We start from the raw sequence: 25,951 nt of genomic DNA on the forward strand, positions 1-25,951 counted from the left end.
ACAGAGCCCATTCCATCCAAGGTTGATGTTGACAATGAATGTAGTTCATTATGTGTGTTCACCATTACTCTTATGACATTCTTTTCATGTAGAGTTCTGTTGTCTTTTTTTTGTATCTCTAAATATAAACTACATTTCTTCTTAGTTGTTCTCCACTGATAAATCTGGTAACAAATATTATTTCCAACAGTCTCAATTGTATTATGGAAACATGATTTGAGCTGCTGCATTTTCTTCAGTATTTTCCAACTTGTAAATCTTTACAGAATAACAATGGTATACCAAATAATTCCTTAAATGCCCTTGTTGAATGAATTTGTAACACAAGCTACACAGGCATTTTACAATCAAGAAAAAAAGAAGTAAAAAAGAAACAGGTGAAAGTAATTATAATGTTATATGTTATTTAACTAAAAATCTAAAATACTATCTTTTAAGTATATGCTTAATATAAAAAATTACTAATGAAATATTTTATATTTTTGTCATACCAAGTCTACAATATTCTGGGTGTATTTTACACTTTCTAAGCATCTCAATTCATATGCTAAATTTTCAGCGTAAATACTTCATCAGCATTTACATTTCATAAAATTTACAGTAGAAAAGGTAGATTCACATACCCTGGTTATTCCAAGCATATTTAGAAGTTTGCCAGTAACTAGATCCGATATCAGCTTTAAATTTATATTTAAATTGGTTAAAATTAAATAAAACTAAAAGTCAGTTTCTCAGTCTTGGCCACATTTCAAGTGTTCAGGAGCCCTGTGGGGCTAGTGGATGGTGTTGGACAGCATAACCCTTAATGATATATATGTATATATATATATATTTTTTTCTTATTTATCTATTATAGCATCTCCATGTGGTAGATATTATTCCCTATTGTGCCTGTGAGAATACAGAGATACAGAGAACTTGGTAACTTGACTCGGGTCACACAGCTAGTAAAAGGGAGAAGCTATCTGTGAACCAACTTATGTCCATTTCATCCAAAACTTCAGCCTCTTCCTATTACACATTTTTTTTTCACATTCATTTTTTTTAGTTGAGGTATAATTCATGTGCAGTAAAATTTAAACTTTATGGTTCCTTGAGTCTTAACAGAGGTATGTGCATCTACCACTATAATCAAGATATAGAACACTGAATATATAGGATATTGTCCCAAAACATTCCCTCTTATGGCCCTTTTGTGATCACTCTCCTCCCATCCAAAGTCACTGGCAAGCCGGTATGATTTCTCTCCCTCCAGTTTTGCCTTTTCTACATTTTCATATGAATGAAATTGTGCAGTAGGGAGTCTTTTGAGTCTAGCTTCTTTCATTTATTTTTTTGAGATCCACCCATGTTATTGAATATCAAGAGATGTTCCTTTCTTTCTATTGCTGCGTAGCACTGCATTGCCTGTGTGTATTCTTGTTTGTTCATTCATTTGCCAGTTGAAGGTTATTCAGGTTGTTTCCAGATCTGTGTGACTATGAATGAAATTTCTGTAAACATTCATGTGAACGTTTTTCTTTCTCATGGATAAATACCTAGAAATAGAATTGCTAGGTCCAATGTGTGTGTGTGTTGTTGTTCAGTCACTGTCATGTCCAACTCTTTGCAATACCATGGACTCCTCTGTCCTTGACTATCTCCCAGAGTTTGCTCAAATTCATGTCCACTGAGTCAGTGATGCTATCTAACCATCTCATCATCTGCTGCTTCCTTCTCCTTTTGCATTCAGTCTTTCCCAGCATCAGGCTCTCTCCCAATGAGTCAGCTCTTCACATCAGGTAGCCAAAGTATTGGAGCTTCAACTTTAGCAACAGTTCTTCCAATGAATATTCAGAATTGATTTCTTTTAGGATTGACTGGTTTGATCTCCTTGCAGTCCAAGGGACTCTCAAAAATGTGTTTATGTTTATAAAAAGCCACCAAGCCATTTCTTAAGTGGCAATATCATTTTGTTCTCCACCAGAGATGAAAACAAGTTCTAATTGCTTCACATCTTTACTAACACTTGGTATTATCAGGTGTGTGTGTGCATGTCAGGGGGGAGGTGGGGAGTGTGTGGCACACGTGTGTGTTTAGACATTCTTTTTTTTTTTTTTTTTTTTTTTTTTAGTTTTTTTTTTTTTAGACATTCTTTTAGAGGCTTAGTGGTACTTCGTTAGTTCTGTTTAGATTTCCTAATGACTAATTATATCTTGACCTCACTATACTTGGTTGGATGGATAAAATGAAACTCTGAGTTACTCTTAGTATTCTGGCCTCTCTGCCCATACTATTGACGTTTCATTGCTTTCCTTGTGTCCAGTGACTGCCCTCCACCCACTGCTTTATCTTGACCTTACATTACCCTTCTTTGGACAGATGGACAACTACTTATATACTCCACAGGGACATTTTACCCAAACTAATCTTCTTCAGCTCCTCACCACAGGTCCAACTCTAGGGACAGCCCAAGGCACACCATGATAATTGCTTTTCTCAGCAGAACCCCGGTTTCCTTGTCCTGAGGGCCCAGGGGAGTGAGCGACAGATGAGCATGCCACCTGGACCCAGTGCTCTGCCAAGGGGCTGCTGTCCATGTCTCTTTGCACCTCAGAGTGATTCCCAGGGGAAAGTGGGTCGTGCAGGCCTGAGATCTTGTATCAATACTACCCTCTTCTGTGGGGACTACCACACGTTGGTACCTTTCTCCTTGAGCTCTCGGGGCCAACAACAGCACCTATGCTTCTGATTTCAAACCACAGTGGGACACAGCATGTTTAAGTTTATCAGATTCTAAATGTCTTCTTGAATGGAGAAGCTAAAATGTGTGTCTTATTCTCCAGTTTCTTTATACTGCATGTAGTGAAGGTAAGTAGTGTTTCATGGAACTTTTATTTTGGATGTGTGTGTGTGTGTGTGTATACATATATGCACATATGGTCATGGGTCTACTAGATGGCAATGGAAATGAATTTCATTACTCGGGCTGTGCTTGATAAGTTTGAAAGCTATTGGCCTAGGATATAGAAAGCAAAGTACCCTCCAAACTTGCAGTCCATTTATTCAAGAGACGGAGCCAAGAAGCAATTCAGCAACAATGATGGGGCTTAGAAGAACCCAAATACAAATGGAAAATGTTCCTTTTTTCCCCCAGACAAGACTGAGATTTCTTTGGCATTATGTGCAGCTACAGGAGGAACACTCTCAGAGATGCATCTGGGTTCCCTCAAAATCTCTCCTTTCTGTATCTTTTCAGTCTCCATTCTCATGGTTTAGCTCTCAGACTAAGTGGGGCACGCAGAAAATACCCACCTGAGTGGTGGAGTTCCTAGAGGAAAAATACTAAGGTAATACTGGCATATATTTTCCAAACATGCTTATCCAGAAGAACACAAGCAGCAGCAGAGTGGCTAGTAATTCATGCTAGAATGCATCGAACTAGGAGGCAGGGGGTGAGGGTGGCAGACAAGAGTCTGATTCTGACCTGCTTATGTTCTAGAAATTAGATACCAAGGCCCCGGGTGCATGATGGAGAGGGGCAACTGGCTTAGGTGAGAGAGAGATATGGCATCATGAACTGGTAATACACCAGAAAAGGTACCAGCCCTGTGTCTAAAGAGAATAACAAAAGGCCTCCATTAGGCAGAAGGTTCCGAGGAAACTCAGATTCCATTCCCTGTGAGGAATTATCAGTAACTGGGTTTGAGACAGACACCTTTGCAGTTGGTTTTAAAGACTGAGGTGATCTGAGGGCCTCACAGACCTTGGATGAGTGTATGAGGTACCAGCCTTCCTGAAATGATGCTGTCTCTGAAGAGCTAAGGCAGGGAGGGTACCGCTGCCAGAGGGCATAACGCTGACACCACCGCCCCTCGCCCCACCCTGTCTCCTGTCCTTTCCCACCCTCTGTTCACAGCGGATTCTAATCAATTCCATCGCTGGCCCTTTGTCAAATTCCCCTAGTGGTGTCCTTCCCAAGTCTGTTCTCCTCCAGACATGCCCTGTTCCTTTTTTTGTTATTTATTTATTTATTTTGTATTTGGGTTGTCATTCTTTATTTTCTTTCAAGGCAAGTCAGGTTACTTAAAAAAAAATTTAAAAAAGCACTTCTCATTCATCAGCTAAATTATGTCATTAAAAGCAAACAAACAAACAAAAAAACCCAGAAGAGCTGACTTCTTTTTTTTTTTTTTTAATTTTTCAGTGGGTTTTGTCATACATTGATATGAATCAGCCATAGAGTTACACGAATTCCCCATCCCGGTCTCCCATCCCACCTCCCTCTCCACCCGATTCCTTTGGATCTTCCCAGCCCAACAGGCCTGAGCACTTGACTCATGCCTCCCACCTGGGCTGGTGGTCTGTTTCACCACAGATAATATACATGCTGTTCTTTCGAAACATCCCACCCTCCCCTTCTCCCACAGAGTTCAAAAGTCTGTTCTGTACTTCTGCGTCTCTTCTTCTGCCCTGCATATAGGGCCATCGTTACCATCTTTCTAAATTCCGTATACATGTGTTAGTATACTGTAATGTTCTTTATCTTTCTGGCTCACCTCACTTTGTATAATGGGCTCCAGTTTCATCCATCTCATTAGAACTGATTCAAATGAATTCTTTTTAATGGCTGAGTAATATTCCATGGTGTATATGTGCCACAGCTTCCTTATCCATTCGTCTGCTGATGGACATCTAGGTTGCTTCCATGTCCTGGCTATTATAAACAGTGCTGCAATGAACATTGGGGTGCACGTGTCTCTTTCAGATCTGGATTCCTCAGTGTGTATGCCCAGAAGTGGTATTGCTGGGTCATATGGTAGTTCTATTTCCAGTTTTTTAAGAAATCTCCACACTGTTTTCCATAGTGGCTGTACTAGTTTGCATTCCCACCAACAGTGTAAGAGGGTTCCCTTTTCTCCACACCCTCTCCAGCATTTATTGCTTGTAGACTTTTGGATAGCAGCCATCCTGACTGGCGTGTAATGGTACCTCATTGTGGTTTTGATTTGCATTTCTCTGATAATGAGTGATGTGGAGCATCTTTTCATGTGTTTGTTAGCCATCTGTATGTCTTGTTTGGAGAAATGTCTGTTTAGTTCTTTGGCCCATTTTTTGATTGGGTCATTTATTTTTCCGGAATTGAGCTTCAGGAGTTGCTTGTATATTTTTGAGATTAATCCTTTGTCTGTTTCCTCATTTGCTATTATTTTCTCCCAATCTGAGGGCTGTCTTTTCACCTTACTTATAGTTTCCTTTGTTGTGCAAAAGCTTTTAATTTTCATTAGGTCCCATTTGTTTATTTTTGCTTTTATTTCCAATATTCTGGGAGGTGGGTCATAGAAGATCTTGCTGTGATTTATGTCAGAGAGTGTTTTGCCTATGTTCTCCTCTAGGAGTTTTATAGTTTCTGGTCTTACATTTAGATCTTTAATCCATTTTGAGTTTATTTTTGTGTATGGTGTTAGAAAGTGTTCTAGTTTCATTCTTTTACAATTGGTTGACCAGTTTTCCCAGCACCACTTGTTAAAGAGATTGTCTTTTTTCCATTGTATATCCTTGCCTCCTTTGTCAAAGATAAGGTGTCCATAGGTTCGTGGATTTATCTCTGGGCTTTCTATTCTGTTCCATTGATCTATATTTCTGTCTTTGTGCCAGTACCATACTGTCTTGATGACTGTGGCTTTGTAGTAGAGTCTGAAGTCAGGCAGGTTGATTCCTCCAGTTCCATTCTTCTTTCTCAAGATTACTTTGGCTATTCGAGGTTTTTTGTATTTCCATACAAATTGTGAAATTATTTGTTCTAGTTCTGTGAAAAATACCGTTGGTAGCTTGATAGGGATTACATTGAATCTATAGATTGCTTTGGGTAGAATAGCCATTTTGACAATATTGATTCTTCCAATCCATGAACACGGTATATTTTTCCATCTGTTTGTGTCCTCTTTGATTTCTTTCATCAATGTTTTATAGTTTTCTGTGTATAGGTCTTTTGTTTCTTTAGGTAGATGTACTCCTAAGTATTTTATTCTTTTTGTTGCAATGGTGAATGGTATTGTTTCCTTAATTTCTCTTTCTGTTTTTTCATTGTTAGTATATAGGAATGCAAGGGATTTCTGTGTGTTAATTTTATATCCTGCAACTTTACTATATTCATTGATTGCTCTAGTAATTTTCTGGAAGAGTCTTTAGGGTTTTGTATGTAGAGGATCATGTCATCTGCAAACAGCGAGAGTTTCACTTCTTCTTTTCCTATCTGGATTCCTTTTACGTCTTTTTCTGCTCTGATTGCTGTGGCCAAAACTTCCAACACTATGTTGAATAGTAGTGGTGAGAGTGGGCACCCTTGTCTTGTTCCTGATTTCAGAGGAAATGCTTTCAATTTTTCACCATTGAGGGTGATGCTTGCTGTGGGTTTGTCATATATAGCTTTTATTATGTTGAGGTATGTTCCTTCTATTCCTGCTTTCTGGAGAGTTTTAATCATAAATGAGTGTTGAATTTTGTCAAAGGCTTTCTCTGCATCTATTGAGATAATCATATGGTTTTTATCTTCCAATTTGTTAATGTGGTGTATTACGTTGATCGATTTGCGGATATTAAAGAATCCTTGCATTCCTGGGATAAAGCCCACTTGGTCATGGTGTATGATTTTTTTAATATGTTGTTGGATTCTGTTTGCTAGAATTTTGTTAAGGATTTTTGCATCTATGTTCATCAGTGATATTGGCCTGTAGTTTTCTTTTTTTGTGGCATCTTTGTCTGGTTTTGGAATTAGGGTGATGGTGGCCTCATAGAATGAGTTTGGAAGTTTACCTTCATCTGCAATTTTCTGGAAGAGTTTGAGTAAGATAGGTGTTAGCTCTTCTCTAAATTTTTGGTAGAATTCAGCTGTGAAGACATCTGGTCCTGGGCTTTTGGAGGCTAAATAACATGCTTCTGAATAACCAACAAATCATAGAAGAAATAAAAAAAGAAATCAAAATATGTATAGAAACGAATGAAAATGAAAGCACAACAACCCAAAACCTATGGGACACTGTAAAAGCAGTGCTAAGGGGAAGGTTCATAGCATTACAGGCTTACATCAAGAAACAAGAAAAAAGCCAGATAAATAACCTAACTCTACACCTAAAGCAATTAGAGAAGGAAGAAATGAAGAACCCCAGGGTTAGCAGAAGGAAAGAAATCTTAAAAATTAGGGCAGAAATAAATGCAAAAGAAACTAAAGAGACCATAGCAAAAATCAACAAAGCTAAAAACTGGTTTTTTGAAAAAATAAACAAAATTGACAAACCATTAGCAAGACTCATTAAGAAACAAAGAGAGAAGAACCAAATTAACAAAATAAGAAATGAAAAGGGTGAGATCACAACAGACAACACTGAAATCCAAAGGATCATAAGAGACTACTACCAGCAGCTCTATGCCAATAAAATGGACAACTTGGATGAAATGGACAAATTCTTAGAAAAGTATAACTTTCCAAAACTGAACCAGGAAGAAATAGAAGATCTTAACAGAACCATCACAAGCAAGGAAATCAAAACTGTAATCAAAAATCTTCCAGCAAACAAGAGCTGACTTCTATGAAAGTCTTTCCCTTTGCTCCCACTGGGATCCTCTCAGAACTGCAATACACCTCAATTCATGAAGACCCTCAAAGAATGGGGGTAAGTATGAATACAATTAAAATTTCGAGATAGCTGAGTGTTATCTAGGAAACCTGCTGAAGTCTTGTTTATATGTATCTAAACAATTTGAATTACCTTTCCTTTGGAACTTAAATGGAAAGTCAAGGGAATCTTCCTTTGACATAGATTGCTGTCATTCTAAATATCTCTTCTTATTGCTCAGATGTGGGCAGAGAGTAATAAAAGTGAGTCAAATCTGTGCTTACTCGTGAACCCTTCTGGATGATAAATCTCCTCACTCTGTAGCTACTTGTGTTGTGGTGATGCTCTTCTTCCTTCAGAATAACAAAGTTATGCAAATCCCAATACATGGGGAGCTCTGGCAAGCTAGTCTACATTATCTGTGGTATCCTTTGCCAACCAATGGAGGAAAAGAAAGAGAAGGGTTTATTCCACCTTTTTTAAAGTGACAATTGGCTGTGACCCAAGATAAAATAAGAATTATCCAAAGTCCACAGTGAACTGGTGGCACAGTCAATGATAGGGGCCAGGTCACCAAGCTGGGTCATCTGAGATAGAAAACAGTTCAGTTCAGTCGCTCAATCATGTCCAACTCTTTGCAACCCCATGGACTGCAGCACGCCAGGCTCCCTGCCCATCACCAACTCCCAGAGTTTACTCAAACTCATGTCCATTGAGTCAGTGATGCCATCCAACCATCTCATCCTCTGTTTTTCCCTTCTCCTCTCACCTTCAATCTTTTCCAGCATCAGGGTCTTTTCCAATGAGTCAGTTCTTTGCATCTAGTGGCCGAAGTATTGGAGTTTCAGCTTCAACATCAGTCCTTCCAATGAATATTCAGGACTGATTTCCTTTAGGATGGACTGGTTGGATCTTCTTGCAGTCCAAGGAACTCTCAAGAGTCTTCTCCAATGCCACAGTTCAAAAGCATCAATTCTTCTGTGCTCAGCTTTCTTTATAGTCCAGCTCTCTCACATGCATATATAACTACTGGAAAAACCATGGTTTTGACTAGATGGACCTTTGTTGGCAAAGTAATGCCTCTGCTTTTTAATATGCTGTCTGGGTTGGTCATAGATTTTCTTCCAAGAAGCAAGTGTCTTTTAATTTCATGGCTGCAGTCACCATCTGCAGTGATTTTGGAGCCCCAAAAAATAAAGTCTGTCACAGTTTCCACTGTTTCCCCAGTGATCTTAGTTTTCTGAATGTTGAGCTTTAAGCCAACTTTTTAACTCTCCTCTCTCACTTTTATCAAGAGGCTCTTTAGTTCTTCTTCACTTTCTGCCACAAGTGTGGTGTCATCTGCATATCTGAAGTTATTGATATTTCTCCCAACAATCTTGATTCCAACTTGTGATTCATCCAGCCTGGCATTTCACATGGTGTACTCTGCATATAAGTTAAATGAGCAGGGTGACAGTATACAGTCTTGACGTACTCCTTTCCCAATTTGGAACCAGTTTGTTGTTCCATGTCCAGTTCTAACTGTTGCTTCTTGACCTCATGCAGATTTCTCAGGAAGCCAATCAGGTGGTCCAGTATTCCCATCTCTTTAAGAATTTTCCACAGTTTTTTGTGATCCTTTATCCTTAATTATTTTATTAATTTATTAAGAGAACATCTACTCACTACTAATCAGAACACTTCAACTTACCACCATTACAGATTTTACCTTGATGCCTTGAAAACCTGTATACAAGCCCCTTCTGAACAAAATCCTATGTTCTCTGTTTTTATTTATTTTTAATTTTTATTGAAATATAGTTGATTTACAATGTTTCAGGTGTACAGAAAAGTGATTCAGTTATATATATATATGTATATATATATATACACACACACACATATGTATATATTTATACATATGTATATGAGCGTGTGTGTGTATTTTTTTTCAGATTCTTTTCCATTATTACAAGTTATTGTAAGACATTGAATATGCTTCTTGGTGCTATGCAGCAGGTCTTTCTTGTTTATCTGTTTTGTATATAGTAGTATATGTTGGTTAATCTCAAATGTTCTCTAGGAGTAACTACTTCAGTCGTTATCTACCACTCCCACCCCAGAGGAAATGTTGGTAGTTAATTAAGGATAAATAAGTCAATTAAGTATAACATCCTCTGAACAAAGTACAGAGATGTGTAGAGTGGGGCAAAGAAGATGAGTAAGAGGAGGATGGAATATCTGGTTTGCGGCGGGAGGCGGGTGGAGGGAGTGGGGGGATTGTGTGGAGGCCAGCAGAAGTGAGCTTAAACTTCTCCTATAGACCATGTGGAATATGGCATTTCTCACCATGCTCCTCCTCTTTTCCTCTTGTGTACTCCAACACACTGTGGACAATCCTGGGGCATTTCTCCCTAGGCTTCTCCTAAACTATAGGCATTTTGCCCCAACATGGTTCTCCATCTCTCGCCCTTTTTCCTAGGTAGCAGGTATCAAAGGGATATTCCTGGCAAACAAGAAGGTGGATGACCAGGTGAAGACATACATCACGTACAACAAAGGCAGGGACTGGCGCCTCCTGCAAGCTCCAGATGTGGACCTGAGAGGCAATCCAGTACACTGCCTGCTGGTCAGTGTCCCTGTCTCATGTGGGGCAACAGGGCAGACTGCTTACCTGGGGATGCTCCATCAGGGGCTTTATTCTACTAAAGAGGCCTTAGGAATGCACCTGGTGCTGGGCAGGCATTTCCTACAACTCCTAGGGCATTGATCTGTGGACTCAGACTGCCGTATCATCTGGATGGAAAGTTCAGTTGGATTCCACAAGCTTTTACTGAGAATATACTATGTGCTACAACTTCTAGTAAGAGAAAGAAGCATAAGAGAAAGCCTGCGCCCAAGGGTCCCAGGCAGAGCTCAGTAGTGGTAAATACCTATTAGCCGATACTGACATGATACCATTTGATAAGTGCTTGAAAATGGGCTTTAGAAGCCCAAGAAATGCAGGCTGGTATGTCCACATGGACAAGAGTTAATCTCTCAGCATTCCCAGGGTTCCAGTTATATGGGATATTGACATAGGCACATAGAGGATCTAGTGTATAAGACATTATCTCTCTTCTCAGGGGCTGCAGCTCCAAATGAAGAGGGAAGACAGATCATTAACAGTGAAATTCACAACCCTCAATGTCCTCTTAAAGAGAACATATGTGAGAAACATTTCTACAGTCCCAGAAATGATTGTTTCCCCTTCACACACAAAAAAAAGTTGCCTTTCACTACTTACTGAATATTCCAGACATTATGTTAAAAACTGGGAATTTGGTGGTAAATAGGATTAACATGGCCTTTTCCTTTTGTAGTTTTCAGTCCAGAGCCGTGTTTTTGGCTTGGGGTACTAGGAAGGTTGGAGTCGTATGCCTGCCTGTGTCCAAGAACTGGTCCCAGCAAGAATTCCCCCCTCCCCAAACCTTACCCATGAATTTCATCTTACTTTATTAATCTAGTTTTCTCCTTTCCCCATTTTCACAATTTTTTTTATTTTTATTTTTTATTATATGTCTACATGTCTCTAAATCCCTAATCCTTTTAAAAGAAACTCAGCTAGGGATAAATAAGTAAAGAAGACAAACTTATACAAGTTTCAGATAATGGCTTCAGACATTTTAAGTGAAATTCAAAGTAAAATTATAAACAGGAACCAAACACATGAAGCAGAAAGAGGGACCATCTGATTGAAGAAGAGGGTAGAGGGTCAAGATTGTCTCTCTTCACTTCCCCCTGCACTGCTCCCAGGGGCCCCAAAGAGCTCCAAGAAGCAGAGCGTGATGACCATGGTCAAAGATGGGAGAAGGTCAGCATCATCCTGTGGGTGAGAAGGAAGGAATGGTCAGGAGGCTTCATGAGGCTGACCATGAACTGAACCTTGATAGATAGAGTGGGGGTGAGAAAGGGAGGGGAAGTGTACAATTGTGATGGGAGCAGGGACAGGAAGGGGCCTATGAATGGTGCTCAGGGCAGGCTCTGATGTGATTCTATCATCTGTTCAAGGAGAGATGACTCCTGCCCCAGGTCATCTCTTGGGGAAGTGAGTGAGTGACTCACATCTAACCCTTGCTGTTCCTGGAAGGTTGGCACCTGGGAGCCCTCTATCTGGTGGGGCTGGGATGCATGTCAGGAGTTCCCTGGAGTGAAACTACTTTCTTCTTCTCCATTTTAGCCTTTCTGCTCCCTACACCTACACTTGCAGATCTCCGAAAATCCGTATTCCTCGGGAAGAATCTCCAGCAAGGAGACAGCTCCAGGGCTCGTGGTGGCTACAGGTAAGGAAGACTGAGCCGATTCCTTACTGAGGGCTTCTGGCATATGTCGTGACCTCTTTGTAATCGTTTGAGCATCAGATAAAAGCTATGGGCATTCATCCCAGAAAACAGGCAGAATTTGTGGAACTGCAAGGCCAACCTAATAACCCAGGCAAAGAGCTCCAGAATCTTGTAACTTTTGGTAAATGCAACATTTCACATGGTCACAGGGCAGTCCCCTGTGTTAACTAGAGGTCAGAGTTCCTTTTCAAGTCAACTGACTGATCAGAAAGGTTGTTTGTAATAGGGAATTCTCACTTTAAGAAAATGTGATATATGAACTTCTTAGCTCACCAAGTATAAGTTGGGATAGTTTTCTCTTTGCATAGAGTATTCTTTACAAAAGTTTCACCCCAGAGCTGTTTTTAATCAGGAGGTCTCTGGTGCGTGTAAAGGTTTGTTTACACATGATTAACCACTTGGCTAAGGGCCTGGGGGAGAGGGCAGAAAAACTCCAGGTTGCATTGTTGGAACCACTGTCCACTGAACATCAATCAGAAATGAAGATAAAACAACTCCGAGATGAAAATGAAAGTCTCCTGGGGGAAGTGCTCTGATTAGCATGCATTTGATTTCCATATACCTTTTCAGGAATACATTAATGGCATAAAGCAAAGCAGGCCTCTAATCTTCGAAGTTAGAGCTCTGATATGAGGCAGTTTTTTCTAATGAAAGTAGGTAAATTCACAGAGACTTGCCGAGATAGTAAACTCATCAACCTGAAGCTCCAGGCCCTGGAGTTACTACTCTGCTAGCCATGACTTCCTTCTCCAACCCTTCAACTGCATGAACTTTTAAACACCACCAGTGACCATCCACTCAAATTGGGGTGACAGCTAGCATAGCCTTCTGAAGATACCTCAGTCAGCTCTCCACCCAGAGAAACTGGATCCACCATATTTAACACCACTGGCTTCAGGGAGCCTAGCACAGTGAATGTTGAAGGCAGGCTCTGGTACTATGTTCCTGACTGGGGGCGAGACCCCCATGCTCCATCATCCATGCCTGTTAGACCTCCCAACTCTGGGACTGCTATACTTTGCCTCTCCTCCAGGCCTACAGGAGGCCCTGGGCTGGAGTGGAGGGAACACTGGAGAAGAGTAATCGATAATAAAAGTTACAGAGCACTGACTTTGGGTTCCCTGTGGGATGGAGTGGAAAGGGAGGTGGCAGGGGGGTTCAGTAGGGAGGGGACACATATATGCCTGTGGCTGATTCATGTTGATGTGTGGCAGAGGCCATCACAATATTGTAAAGTAATTATCCTCCAATGAAAATAAATTGTAAAAAAAGGAAAAAATAATAATAAAATTTATCATTATGTAAATGCTATCTATGTAGCCAGGATTGCCTTATGTGGCTTAACCAGTCTAAACATTGGTGTTTTCATTGCCAGTGAAAAAAATAGTACTGACATAATGAAATTGGAGTATTAAACAAAGTGATGGATTTCCAGTGTTCAAAACAGTGCCTAGGAGATATTGAACGCTCAATATATGATACCTTTTATAATCTCATCATTAATATTACAGAAATTTAGAACTGCTCTTATTGCACCAGAAGAATATGATTTGTACACCTCTTCCGATAGAATCCACAAATAATGTGCATTCACTGTGCATCTCCAGTATGAATGAATGCACTTAGGAACTCTGTAGGCCTGCTTTCCAAGCTGAGCTCTGACACTTATGAGACTTAAGAATTTGACCAAGTTCTTTAACCTCTGTGCTTTATTTTATTCATCTGCAAATCAAGTTATCTTTCCCTGCCTTGTGAGGATGTTGTAGGAATTAGAGACATAGACATTCAAGACTGAATTCTGAAACTTCTTTTGCTCATATGCATGAGAATTTACTAACACTCTCCCCTTTGTAACTCTTGTAACTTTGCATAGTGCATTGAGAGGGACATAACACAGCTGACAAGATCCTCATAAAAAGCCAGTACTGGGTCACTGACAGATGCCTCCTTATTCCCAGCTTCTCTTTACCCTGTTTACCGGTTCTCCCTGAAGGTAGTTTCACTAGCGGAAAAATAATTATGAACTTAGCCGAGGATGCCTTCAGTGGTCTGAATGGACCTGTCTCTCCAGAACCCTTTTCCAGATCCATGCATTATCTCCTGCCTTCAGGTGTCAGTGACCCTGGTCCCTCTCATCTTCACTCCTCACTGCCTCCTCCTCTCTCTCACTGAGAGCAGGGCTCAGGGAAGCTGCATGGATGACAGTGCCTGCTGGGATTCATCTCTTACTCCTGTTGAGACCATCTCTGAAGGCAGATGGAATTCCAGTCTGGAGAGTTTGGCAATTGCTTTTTAGCAGCAGAAGCACCAGAGTACTAAGTATCCTTACGCTGTGGTTTCAAGCTGGTCATAGAGACCGTACATCCTCCCAGGGCCTTAAGGTGTACAGAGCACTTTCCTGCTGTGATTGCAGATGGCCCTGTGATGTGGATTTATGGGTGAGGAGGTGGAGGGCAGGAGGAACAGGTGTCCTGCCCTCACCCACACTCCCTCTGCCTCCAAGTCTAGCCCATCCAGTAGCCATTCAGCCAGACCTAGTCCCGAGCCCCTTCACCTGCCAGCCCCACAGTTACTCCAGGCTCCCTGCATGCTTCCTGTACACTCTGAATATTCACACAGAGACAACATTTATTGTCCCCTCCACAGAGGTGCTTTCCTTTCCTGCAGTGAATTTTGTACTGTCTGCTTCCTCTTCCATTTAATTACCCCGAGTGGACGTCAATGGTAATGAGAGAAGCATCTCTAACCTCAGAGCATGTTAAAATTCTCCCCATCTCTTTGTGTTTCTGTCTCTCTCTCTCTTTTCCAGGAGTGTCTAAATAAAGCCTTGGGAGAAAGGTGCCTTGGGAGGACATGAGGCTAAAAGCGTGTTGTTAACAGCTGCCCAAATGGGCAGCAGAACCTCTGTGATTGACCAACTAAGTTGTTGTCGAGAGAAGCTCCCTGTTTTCCATGGCTCTCCCCCTTTCTCCCTCCTATCACAGCACTCCAGAGGGGATGAGCTGTCTCTTCCTCTAACCTGGCCTGGGGCGACCCTGGGAGCCCTCCTCCAGTTTCACTTTAACCAGCATTCAGATCTTCCTTCTCTCACACCATAATCCAGACTCTCCCTCTCAGAGGTTTCCTTTCTATAGGTCCAATTGGGGACTGAATGTGTTCAAAGATCAAGTCATCCTGGACAGCCCTTTTCTGTCCTTTCCTCTGGGAACTGACTTTTGGTCTCTGTGATCAGTAACATTTCTTTCAGGGATCCTTTCAGTTGACCCAAGACATTTCTAAAACAAGCTTCACTGAAATGTTGTGAAGTAATTAGCCTCCAACTAATAAATAAATAAATAAATAAATAAATAAAATAAGCTTCACTGGGAGCCTTGGATTCTCATCATCAACATGCCTCCAAAATCAATCTCATTGAGCTTTGCAAGAGAGGTTTAAGGTATAAGATATAAGCAGAGCCAGCTCCTAAAGAGGAGGTAACAGATGCTAAGCCCTGACAGGGCTGGCAAATTCTAGCTCTTGGGGACTATACACCTGCCTCCCTGTCTACCACCCTTGGTAGACATTACTAATTGATTGCCAAACTCTATTCTGTTGAAACCAAACATAGGCTTAGAATCTTTAGCACAATGCTCCAGGTGGCCATGCTTAAAGGACAAGTTGGCATTCTCTGTCCTGTCCCTCTTTACTTTCTTCATTTCTGTGTCTTCCAAAACCTGGATCTGAAGATTCGAATTCCAGATTCTAGACATAACTCCTCAGAGCAGTTCACCATGCCTCCCCACTCCACTGTTACCAACTGCCTGAGCCCTGAGCCCTAGGGTTATTTTTGGAAGTCTGAGTGTCAAAACAAGTTGGCTAGCTGCGTGCTCCCTGGTGCTGATGTGAGCTTGACAAGCTGTAACCTGGCTTTAATTTCTCATTTTGAAGCATTAAATGTCAGGAGCTCAATTAACATTTTCATTATTGCATTTTTATTGTGCTCTTATTTAGGCTACAGATGTGTGGGAGCTAACATTCCCTTCCTGCTATTTTTAAAGAAAAAATATCAGCCTCAGTGATAAATTCTTACATATGTAGGGTACTTTCTTGCTTCTAAAGACCTCCCCAAATGCACATCAACATCATAACATAATTCAATCACGTCTTTCCTCATTCATCTGTTGTACAATTATTTGTTGAGCAGCTCACTTTTAAGTTTGGGACATTTGTTCTGGGACCAGAGAGTCTGAGGGTAAACTTGGGCAATATGGATAGGCTAGAAAATCTTAACTACTTTCTTGTTTTTACAAATATAACCACAAGGTGATGCAAAGGGAAGAAAAAGAAGGGGAGAGGGGAAAGGTGTGGAGGAATAAGACAGGAATTGTGGTCAGTCTAGGTGTAATCCAGGTGACCTTCTACCATGCTTGATGACCATGGTGGTGGCTTAGTTGCTAAGTCATTAAGTCTTGCGATCTCAGTAGCCCACCAGGCTCCTCTGTCTGTGGGATCCTCCAGACGAGAACTCTGGAATGGGTTGCCATTTCCTTCTCCAGGTGCTTGATGACCATGGTCTGCTGAATATTGTCATTTTCTTCTGGAAACTCTATCACTTTGACTACATATTCTGTACTGTGGGTTTATTCAATAGCCTGGCACACAAGAAATATTTTGACAGGTTTAACTTGGAAACAGATAAACATATGCACACACACATACACACTCACACATATACCAGTTTTTCTTAACATAAAATTACATATGAGAAGGAAGATGTTCCTAGACTAGCATAGTTGTTTACTCTTCTGTTCTTTGCCATCATCAAGATCAATTTTGGAGAGATTAATGGTATACAGAATGAAGAGTTCAAGAGATTCAAGTCAATCAATATTTGATCTTTGGATGTTACTTTTTAAACAGGTGTCCCTCTTGTATTATTCATTTATTTGTTTTTTTCCATGTTAGGTTATCTTCCTGCTGGGGTTTTGATATGACACCAAGAAAAAGCTATATAAATCTACCCTAAACATGACTTGGGAAACCTTCACTCTCTGCTATCCCTTCCCGCAACCCCAAGCACACTAATCTGTAAAGTGCCTGACATTTTCAAATAATCTGCTTCTGTTTTAGGCAACATTGGTCCGGAGCTCTCATATACCGACATCGGTGTCTTCATCTCTTCTGATGGGGGCAACACATGGAGACAGGTAACTGAGAGATTTGGGAACAGGGAAGAGGTATTTAGGGCAAATTCGGCCAAGATTTCTCTTATCTATGGGATTCTCAGGCTCATTGTGACTTTTTGTCTGTAAAAAAAAAAAAAAATTGAAGCAGCAGTTCTGTTTGGTCAATGTAGCTGGAAGAGTAGATGGGCAGTGGGGTAACATGGGAAGAGCTGGGCAAGGAATAAAAACTGGGGTTTCCCTAGTTGTTCATTCTTCCATTCAACAATAGGTATGAAACAGTTACCAGATGCTAATTCCCATTCCTGTGTGAGGTGATACAGTCAATAAAACAATTTTGTATCATTAATGTGCCATGGGATCTTGGCAAGATCTTACCTTTCTAGATCTGTTTCTTTATCTACAAGGTGAAGGGTATAGAATACTAAGACCAGCAAAGCCATGGAAGTCTGTGGTGGCTTAAGTAATATGTGGGCCCAACGTTAGTTAAGTATGAGACAGCTTAATAGATAAATAACCATATAAAAATTAATTCAATTTTTCAAACATTTTTGTTTGCAGTGCTGTCCAATATAACTTTTAGCATTAAGGAAAATGTTCTGTATGTGTATATACTGTCCCTTGTGTTTGTTGCACACTTGAAATGTGGCTAGGGTGACAGAGGAGCTAAATTTTTAATTTTATTTTAATCAGTTTAAATCTAAATTGTCTCATGTAGCTACTATATTGGACAACACAGATTTATACAATGTCAACTAGGTGTCAAGTATAAACCCAAGGAGGCCATTGAATACTTTTGAGTCCCTTTTCCCATGGAGCTCAAAATTAAGTAGAGGAAATAGGTCCATAAATAACTGTAGTTTAGATTATGTTATTTTAGGGTCATTATTAGCTTGCAGAGAAATGGGAGGAATTAATTCTACTTGGGCAAACTGGGAAAGACTTCATGAGAAGAGTTGACATTTTTCTAAACCTTAAAGATGTGAAGGTTTCTATCTGAGGAAGAAAAAGGATGAGTATTGAATGTCTTAATGATGAAGATGAATCAACTATCTGAAATCTATCTGTACAACTTTCTGTTTGGGTCCCTTAGTGAAGATTTTTATCACCATCACCAACATCATCATCATCACCTCCATTGCCATCACTTTCACTACTACCACTTATCAAAAAAAAAAAAAAATTACCAAGGACATACAGACACAACCCCTATATTAACTACTATAAGGCCTACTCCAAAGAATAAACTAAGATTGCTGCCCACAAGGGAATCAACTCGATGAGGAACAGACACATAAATAAGAACATTCTTGCAAAATATAAGATACTGTCTTATGAGTGCCAAATGGGATAGAAACTGGAATGTAAATTCTTCTGGTCCAGAAATTCACAACAGACAAAATATTGTCCCTGAATACAAGAAAGAGCTCGCCTGGCCGGGTGGCCACTGCAACACTCCTTCCTTGTGTTCTCACCGCTGCGGTTTCCTTGTCTCTTTTCCCAAACAACTAAGCATTCCAGCTTCCACTACAATGCTGGACAGGGCAAGAGTTAAAAGTGGCCAGAATAATATTTTAGAGAGGATAGTATGAAGAAAAATAACTTCTTTCTTCTCCTCAGTACCGAGAATCTTCTTGTAGTCCTTAATCTCAGACTGATCCAGTGCTTCTATTCATAGAGTCCACTTTTGAACTCAGACTCAGAGTCTATGTTTATATCTGGAATATAAAAAACAATAATCTTTAAGTCTTCTGTGTGTGAAAGCTCACCATTAGTGTGGACATTTAAAGGCAAATATGAGAAAGAAAACCAACTGAAAGGTTTAGGCCCGAGAGTCCATTTGCTTTTCTCTATGGTGTTCTCTGCGTCATATTTACAGGGGACACCATTCCTCCTATCCCCTCCTTTTTAACTCTGCTTTTATCTTTTTACCCTTTATAGTACGTCTCACTTAACCCACCATCCCAACCTCTCCATCCAGCTTGTAAGAGCCACCATTAGTGGTTAACAACTGGAGGAATTCTCTAATTCCACTTTTCTCTAGAAGATCTAGAGGAGATAACTTTTTTTATGGCGGAGAAAATTTTTTCTGTCTTAGATTGAAGACTTAAAAGTCATAAATTGCAGAAGTGTTGCTGTATGTGGAGTTAGGTCTGAGCTAAGGCTCTGAGACTTGCATCATGGTAGGTGCTTAGTAAATGGTTATGCAGATGGATGGATGGATCACTGAATAAATCAATGAGTGAGTGGAAGGATTGATAGCTAATGGACAAATGAGTGAATCAAAGAATGAGTAACTCTGCATCTCAGGAAGCATGGTGTCCCAGTGAACATTTAGCGTAAAGATCTCCAAGTGCTAAACTTAAGTCTTCATTCAACTAGCATGGAAACTTAGGATGTGGTGGCTGTCTGAGAACTCAGTTATCATGTAGACTTTAATGTCTACATGTCTAAAAGGGATTGTCCTTTAAGTTCCTAGAAAGTTTATAACTCGACTATAAGATACATCACCAACTCAATGAACATGAGTTTGAGCAAACTCTGGGAGATGGTGAAGTATAGGGAAGCCTGGAGTGCTGCAGTCCATGAGGTCGTAAAGAGTCTGACATGACTGAATGAGACACAGACCAGTTATAAATTAGCAAATGTCTCATTTGAAAAGATGAGAAAGAGAAAGCTGACTAGTAACATACTCAGATGACAAAGTTTTTTGAAGCTGTGTTTTCCACTGGGTTATCTAGTTGAGCATGGGTCTTGTTGCCTGAATTTCTTGTCACACACTGAACAGTACTAGGGGAAAGAACCCTGGAAATGCCATTTGAGTGGATTAGGGACAGTTGACAGTTTTGTTCTCTGCTAGCCCACTTTTTCATATATTAAATGGGGATGACATTGCTCATCAAACTTCTTGATAGGATTGTTGGAAGGCTCAGAATCTAGATGAAACAATATATGTGAACAACTTTGTAAACTTTCAAGCACCATGCAAATGTAAGGTGTTGCTATGATCCTTGTTGTTGTTGTTGTTCCAGATCTTTGATGAAGAGTACAATGTCTGGTTCCTAGACTGGGGTGGCGCCCTCGTGGCCATGAAACACACACCTCTGCCAGTCAGGCATTTGTGGTAAGGACAGCTTCCTACCCTATTAATGAAAAACTTTTCAGTGGAAAATATTGGGACAAGTTGTTATGCATGGTTTTATACTCATTTTACCCATTTCTTCATCCATTTCTTTATCCACCCCTTCATTTAATGTACATTACATCATCCAACTCTTAGGTAACAGTAGCTGACCAGATGATTTAGATGAGGAAGTATAATGAATAGTATTAAAATGCAAACATATTAAATACATTACTCAGCTACACGGCTAGTACCTGGCAGCAGCAAGTTGGGTTTCTATCATCGATATGCTTCTCTTTTACTTGCTAATTTTCCAGATACTTTAATAAGTACACGGAGTGTTATTACATGGTCTCTGTCCTCTGGGAGATCATAGTCAAGGTAAGGAGTTTAGATCATCCACATATTATCAGAATCTAAGCAATGCCTACACGAGGATGCTGACTCTGTGCATTGCTGGAATCCTGAGGCTGGATGGAGCCCCCACGCCCCCAGTGTGTGCGCAGGAGTGGGCGTCTTCATACCATAGGTGGCCTGAGGGCTGATTCTTGAAGAAAGGATGCCAGGAGCAGGAGCAGAAGTGATGGGAGGAAAGCCAAGGGATGAGAAAACTCTGACCAAGCCTGGAATTCAGGAGACATAGGGAGTGCTCTGAAGAGTGTATTTGGTTGGAATCAAGAAAGTGAAGAAGTAAGGATGGGTAGGATTCAGAAGAACTAAAGCACAAGTTTAATGCATTTGGGTTGAATCCGTAGGTAATTCCTTCTAGTACCAAGACCTCTCTCTCTGTGGTAGGAAGAGCTCTCTGTTGAGGACTGAGTGGGGCTTACACTTCTAGAGAGGACAGCTTGACTCTTAAGTTCATTAACTTATTTTTTTAACCAAGAAAAGTAACATCTCTTAGCCCTTATCATTGTATTCTGAGCATTGCTATCCAACTTGGGAAAATTATTTAATGTTCTCTCAGGAAAATATAACAGGATCAAATGTTGCTTCTCAAAGTCATTAATACAAAGTTTGATATTTCCCTTATTCCATGAAATATTTTTTTGGGGGGTTGGGAAAATAAATATTTATAGAGCGCAGGAAAAAAAAATAGTTATATTCCTACTGAATTTTCTCTTATAATAGTAACGATAATGTTACCCTAGTTTGTCCACCTTGTTCACTTCAATCTACAAAAGATTAAAGATGGTTGTTCAAACTAAACTCTTGAAACAAAGTTTTTTCCACTTAGAGGATGTTGATACTGTCGTAAATGGTACAAAAATTTCCCTAAAGTTAGTTACCACCCATGGTGTCTGCTTACTTGCCTACTAATGAATGCCCTTTTCTGAAATAGTCCCTGCAATGGTTAAATGTCAGCTGCTGAGTGTGTCAGCAAACAACAACGGCACTTAACTCGTTCAAGAGTTCTTTGCACTCCTTTTTCAAAGCTGAGTGTTTTGTAAGGGCCTGACCTTATCATTATCATCAATATTTCCTCATAAACTTCTTGACTTTGTCTCTGGCTGGCTTATGAGTTGCACGTTTGTGAAAATCAAATGCAATTTCTTCATCACCAGTAGCTTCTAATTAAGTTACAACCTTCAAGGTAAACAAATAGCTTATTTTAAGTGGAAGAAAGGTTAAGGAATCAGTTCATTGTTCTTTTCTGTAGTAGGTCTCAGACTGACATTATTTTGGCAGCACACACAGATGTATTTATATTTGCATAAGAAAAAGACATTGGCCTACCCACTCTCCTGCAAGGGTATAGTAGCTCTCAAATTTAAATAATAGCTATATCACCTTTCAGAAAAAATTGGAACCATAATTGAAAAGCTGGGGAAACTTTAGCTCAGCTAACAAGGCATGCTGTTTCCTATAAATTGAAATGATAGGTAGCTAGATATGCATGGAGACAAAACAGCATACAAATGAACCCATCCATCTGTGGCTGTGTACACTTAGATCCATTGAGATTAGAATTTAAGTGCTATTTCCGGTAAGCCCTCCATCCAGTGTTATTAGTATTACCTTTGTACCTTAGAAGCACTAGAGGGAAATGAACAATGGAGCCCCATGGAATGCGATGCTCTAATGAAAACTTACAATAGAGTTACTCATCAGCGGGTAGACAGGGATCCTACTGTTTACTTAGCCCTGACAAACTGTCAGCGTCTCCTTTCAATGGAATGTTCTGGGAAACTGGAAACAAAACATCACCTGGCCATTTTTGTTCCCTTGCTCTTCTATAAGTGCTGTGAGCCCTGGCGTTTCTGTTCAGAGGAGCATTCACATGAAAACAATAGTTCCAACCAGTACATGCCTCTGAGAAGTGAAAGTGCATGTGCTATTCTTAAGGACTTCCGTGTAGCTTCATTGCCGTCACCTCATGTATTTGGGATAATGTAAAATGGGGCAATACACCTAGCTGAAGCGAGGAACATTGATCATTGATGACCATTATAACTCTGTTTCTGTGCTAGAGTGTTCAGGGGAGGATTCTGTTGTTGTTGAAAGATTTTATTCCCTTTAGTGGCTCTTGTCTCAGTATGATCTGGTCACCAACGCATGGAGTTAGGAAGGGTCTTGGAGGAGACACAGTACCGCAGATCCCGCTCTGATAGCTCGTGAGAACGTTAGCTGTGTGCTGAACAGTAATGAATCTACTTTCTATTTCTGTCCATCAGTCCTTGTTCTGCTGCCCAGACCTATGCAGAGTAAATCTGTTTCAGAAATGGGTGTGAATTTTAGAGTCCTACACTTAGAAAGGACCTAAAGAGATGGCTCTGTCTAGGCTTTCTAACTTGTGGGAAGTTCTTGTGGGAAGATCAGATATGCAATTCAAGACTGATTCCATGCATTTGTTCATTTATTTCTCACATATTCATTGAGCCTATACTTTTTATCCAGTATTAGTGTAGGGGTTGGGATATGCTAAAGGACAAAACAGAATACTCATTTTTTTTTGTTGTTCAAATATTTGACTTTCCTTTTTAGAACAATTATGAGAATACAAATCTTTTCTACCTTATTCTACCTGTATTTTTTAATTGATATTTTCACGCATCTATCCACTTTCTAATTTCACTCACAGACATTATCCTTTTCTGTAGGCAGCAATTATTTTTGTGTGCTAAACTACTTGGATCTTTCTTACTTAAAAAGTTAAAAGGCAATGGTAAGTTATTCAGCTCTTATTCTTCTTTCCCTTAAGCTTGATTCAATTCATAGAACCTGTTTCTAGAACAACTTGTTTCTTAATTTTAACCACATTGATTGTCACTTTTCTACAATGATTGAAACTGAACATAGTGTTTAGGATCTGGTGAAAGGATTATTTCTTCTCTTACGTATGCTAGCTGTCTGTGAACACACCCTAGACTCACAAAGACTTATTATCACAAAAGTGACCTTGCTGGAAAATATTTATCTTGTGATTGACAATCACCTAAGTTTGTTTTTCTTTTTAGCTTGAGCTTCTCATGAGAGTTATTCTTTTTCCTTTCTCTGACTATGGGAATCTTTGCCTTTATTTTAAAATAAATTATTTTGCTTTAAGTTGGTCCTATCTTATAAGTGACAGCCAAATCTACATGCCTGGCTTTGATCTCTCTCCAGAAGTCTGGATGCATCCATCCAAAGGACTTCTCGACAGTGTTAAGCGTGGAAATCCAAAGCACATCTCAGCCTAGGTGGACCGAGCAGAAACAAAACAACGGAAAGCTTTGCTTCTCGATTCTTCCCATTTTCCTACCTCAGTTGCTTAACCCCCCAAATTCATGCTGTCTGTGATTTCTTTTTGTTCAAACAAAAGTCTATTGATTTTATCTGTAAAAATATGCTAAAAGTCTTATTGACTTTACCTGTAAGAATAGCCTCGATCTCTCCATCTCTTTCTATATCCACTATTATAACCTCTGTCCAAGTACTTGGTTTCTTACAATTACCACACCTCCCCTTCCCCCAACAACCCCCCCCCCACACACACACACACACTGATTCATCTCCCTACATCCTGTTTGGGCCCTGACAGTCCACTCACCACAAAGGAATAAAAGTTATCTTGTAATGGTTAAATCAGATCTTCTCTCTCTCATTTCAATTTGGAAGCAAAGTCATTTGTAATCTGCCCCAGCCTTGTTTCCTTGACTCCGTTTCCTCCTATCAATCCCTCTTCCACTAATCTACCACCACCTACCGGCCTTCTATTTTTCATTTCACACCAGATCTGCCCTCCAGAATGGCTCTCACCTTGATCTTTGCATAACAAATTCCTTATTATCATTCAGATCTCAGTTGAAATGTCACTTCCTCAGAGAGGACTTTCTTAAATTTTCAATGCAAAGTAGCTTCACTCTCTATCATATCACTCTATTTTAACTGTCCTCATGACACTTACTTTTAACATATATTTTTAGTCCATTTATCTACATGTTGTTTGTCTCCTCAAACTAGAATACAATTCCAGTGAAACTAGGGCATTTCGTGTTCACTGCTGTATCCCTACACATAGGCTACTGCCAGAGCAGGCACATAATTGAATATTCATGGGTGAATTCTACCTTTTATAGTCCTGTCTTGTCACTATTTAGAGGTCAGTGGTAACTTTACTCCTACCTCCCTGGTACTGGTGATCTTATCATTTCAGCTTCACCTGTAGGCCTAAAAGAATTCCCAGTTCCTTTGTCTTGTCCATTAATGAGCTAAAAATTGAGAAGGAGAAGGTGGGTCCTGTGGGGTTACCATTCAATATAGTTACTTCAGAAAATGAGAAACTCCTAGTTAGTTATCTGAAAGAATAGTTCTCACAAATGGCAGACCCAAATTTCTGATACTCAAGAGATTAACTTTTATAATGTTGTATTTTTTGGATTTTCTTTAGGAGTTTTAGTTTTAATAATTATCATCTCAGTGTGAGAAATTTGGGTGCTAGAAATTACTGGTCTCAGAAAGTCACTTGAATGGCACAAACTTGGGCTTCCTAGTGATACACAGACCATAAATTATAGTCACAGCATTCATCCCTCAGCCTGGCTCCGGAGATTGTCCCCTTATTTGTGTTCATTTTATATCAGCTGTAGACTTTGGTTATTATCTATGTTAGCCTTCACACTTGGATGTTAGCATTTTCTAGTTTTTTTTTTTGCTTGAACCTATCCTTCCATTTAATCCATGCTTTTGCTTTTTCATGTAGATTCAGTTCATGCAGCATTATTTTATTTTCCAACAACCTATTTCTCCACCTTGGGCTTCGTTTTTCTTCGGAACTTCCATCTCAGAACTCAGAGCTCAGGAAGGCTGTGAATGGTCCCTCTGTTTCTACTTTGTGGTATCTTATCTTAATGTATAAAGTAAAGATGGTTGTCCTCTGCCCTGTTAATGGTAGTGATTTGAAGGCTCCTCCTTCCCTGGGATGCTGGTGGCACTCACTGCAATTTTTTTCTGCTGGTGTTAATAACTGACCTTCATCATTAAGGAAACTGAGAATGAGACCAAGACAGAGGCCTTTAATAACCACTTTGACTTCTTCCTATCAAGACAATAATTAGTTAATCCAGAGTTGTCAAAATAAACCAGGAGCTAAATAAATACATTTTTTTTTTTTTACCTCCTGTACTTACCAGATAAAGTTAACTAGGTAGCAGCCATGACATATTTTGAAGCACCTGTGATTCATTAGGAATCAAACCAAGAGGATACATGGCAGGAAAGGTAAAC

General features: G+C 39.9%; 1 protein-coding gene across 1 annotated transcript in view; it reads left to right on the top strand.

Moving 5' to 3' along the window:
* SORCS3 (sortilin related VPS10 domain containing receptor 3) overlaps window positions 1–25,951 on the top strand; it is a 598,500-nt gene that overhangs the window by 491,077 nt on the left and 81,472 nt on the right. Inside the window, exons 10-13 of the mRNA XM_065920112.1 lie at window positions 10,060–10,206; window positions 11,797–11,899; window positions 17,069–17,145; window positions 20,154–20,245. Coding sequence (XP_065776184.1) covers window positions 10,060–10,206; window positions 11,797–11,899; window positions 17,069–17,145; window positions 20,154–20,245 — 419 coding nt within the window. The remainder of the gene's footprint in view (window positions 1–10,059; window positions 10,207–11,796; window positions 11,900–17,068; window positions 17,146–20,153; window positions 20,246–25,951) is intronic.

This window comes from Muntiacus reevesi, chromosome 2, assembly GCF_963930625.1.
Source record: "Muntiacus reevesi chromosome 2, mMunRee1.1, whole genome shotgun sequence".
NCBI lineage: Eukaryota > Metazoa > Chordata > Mammalia > Artiodactyla > Cervidae > Muntiacus > Muntiacus reevesi.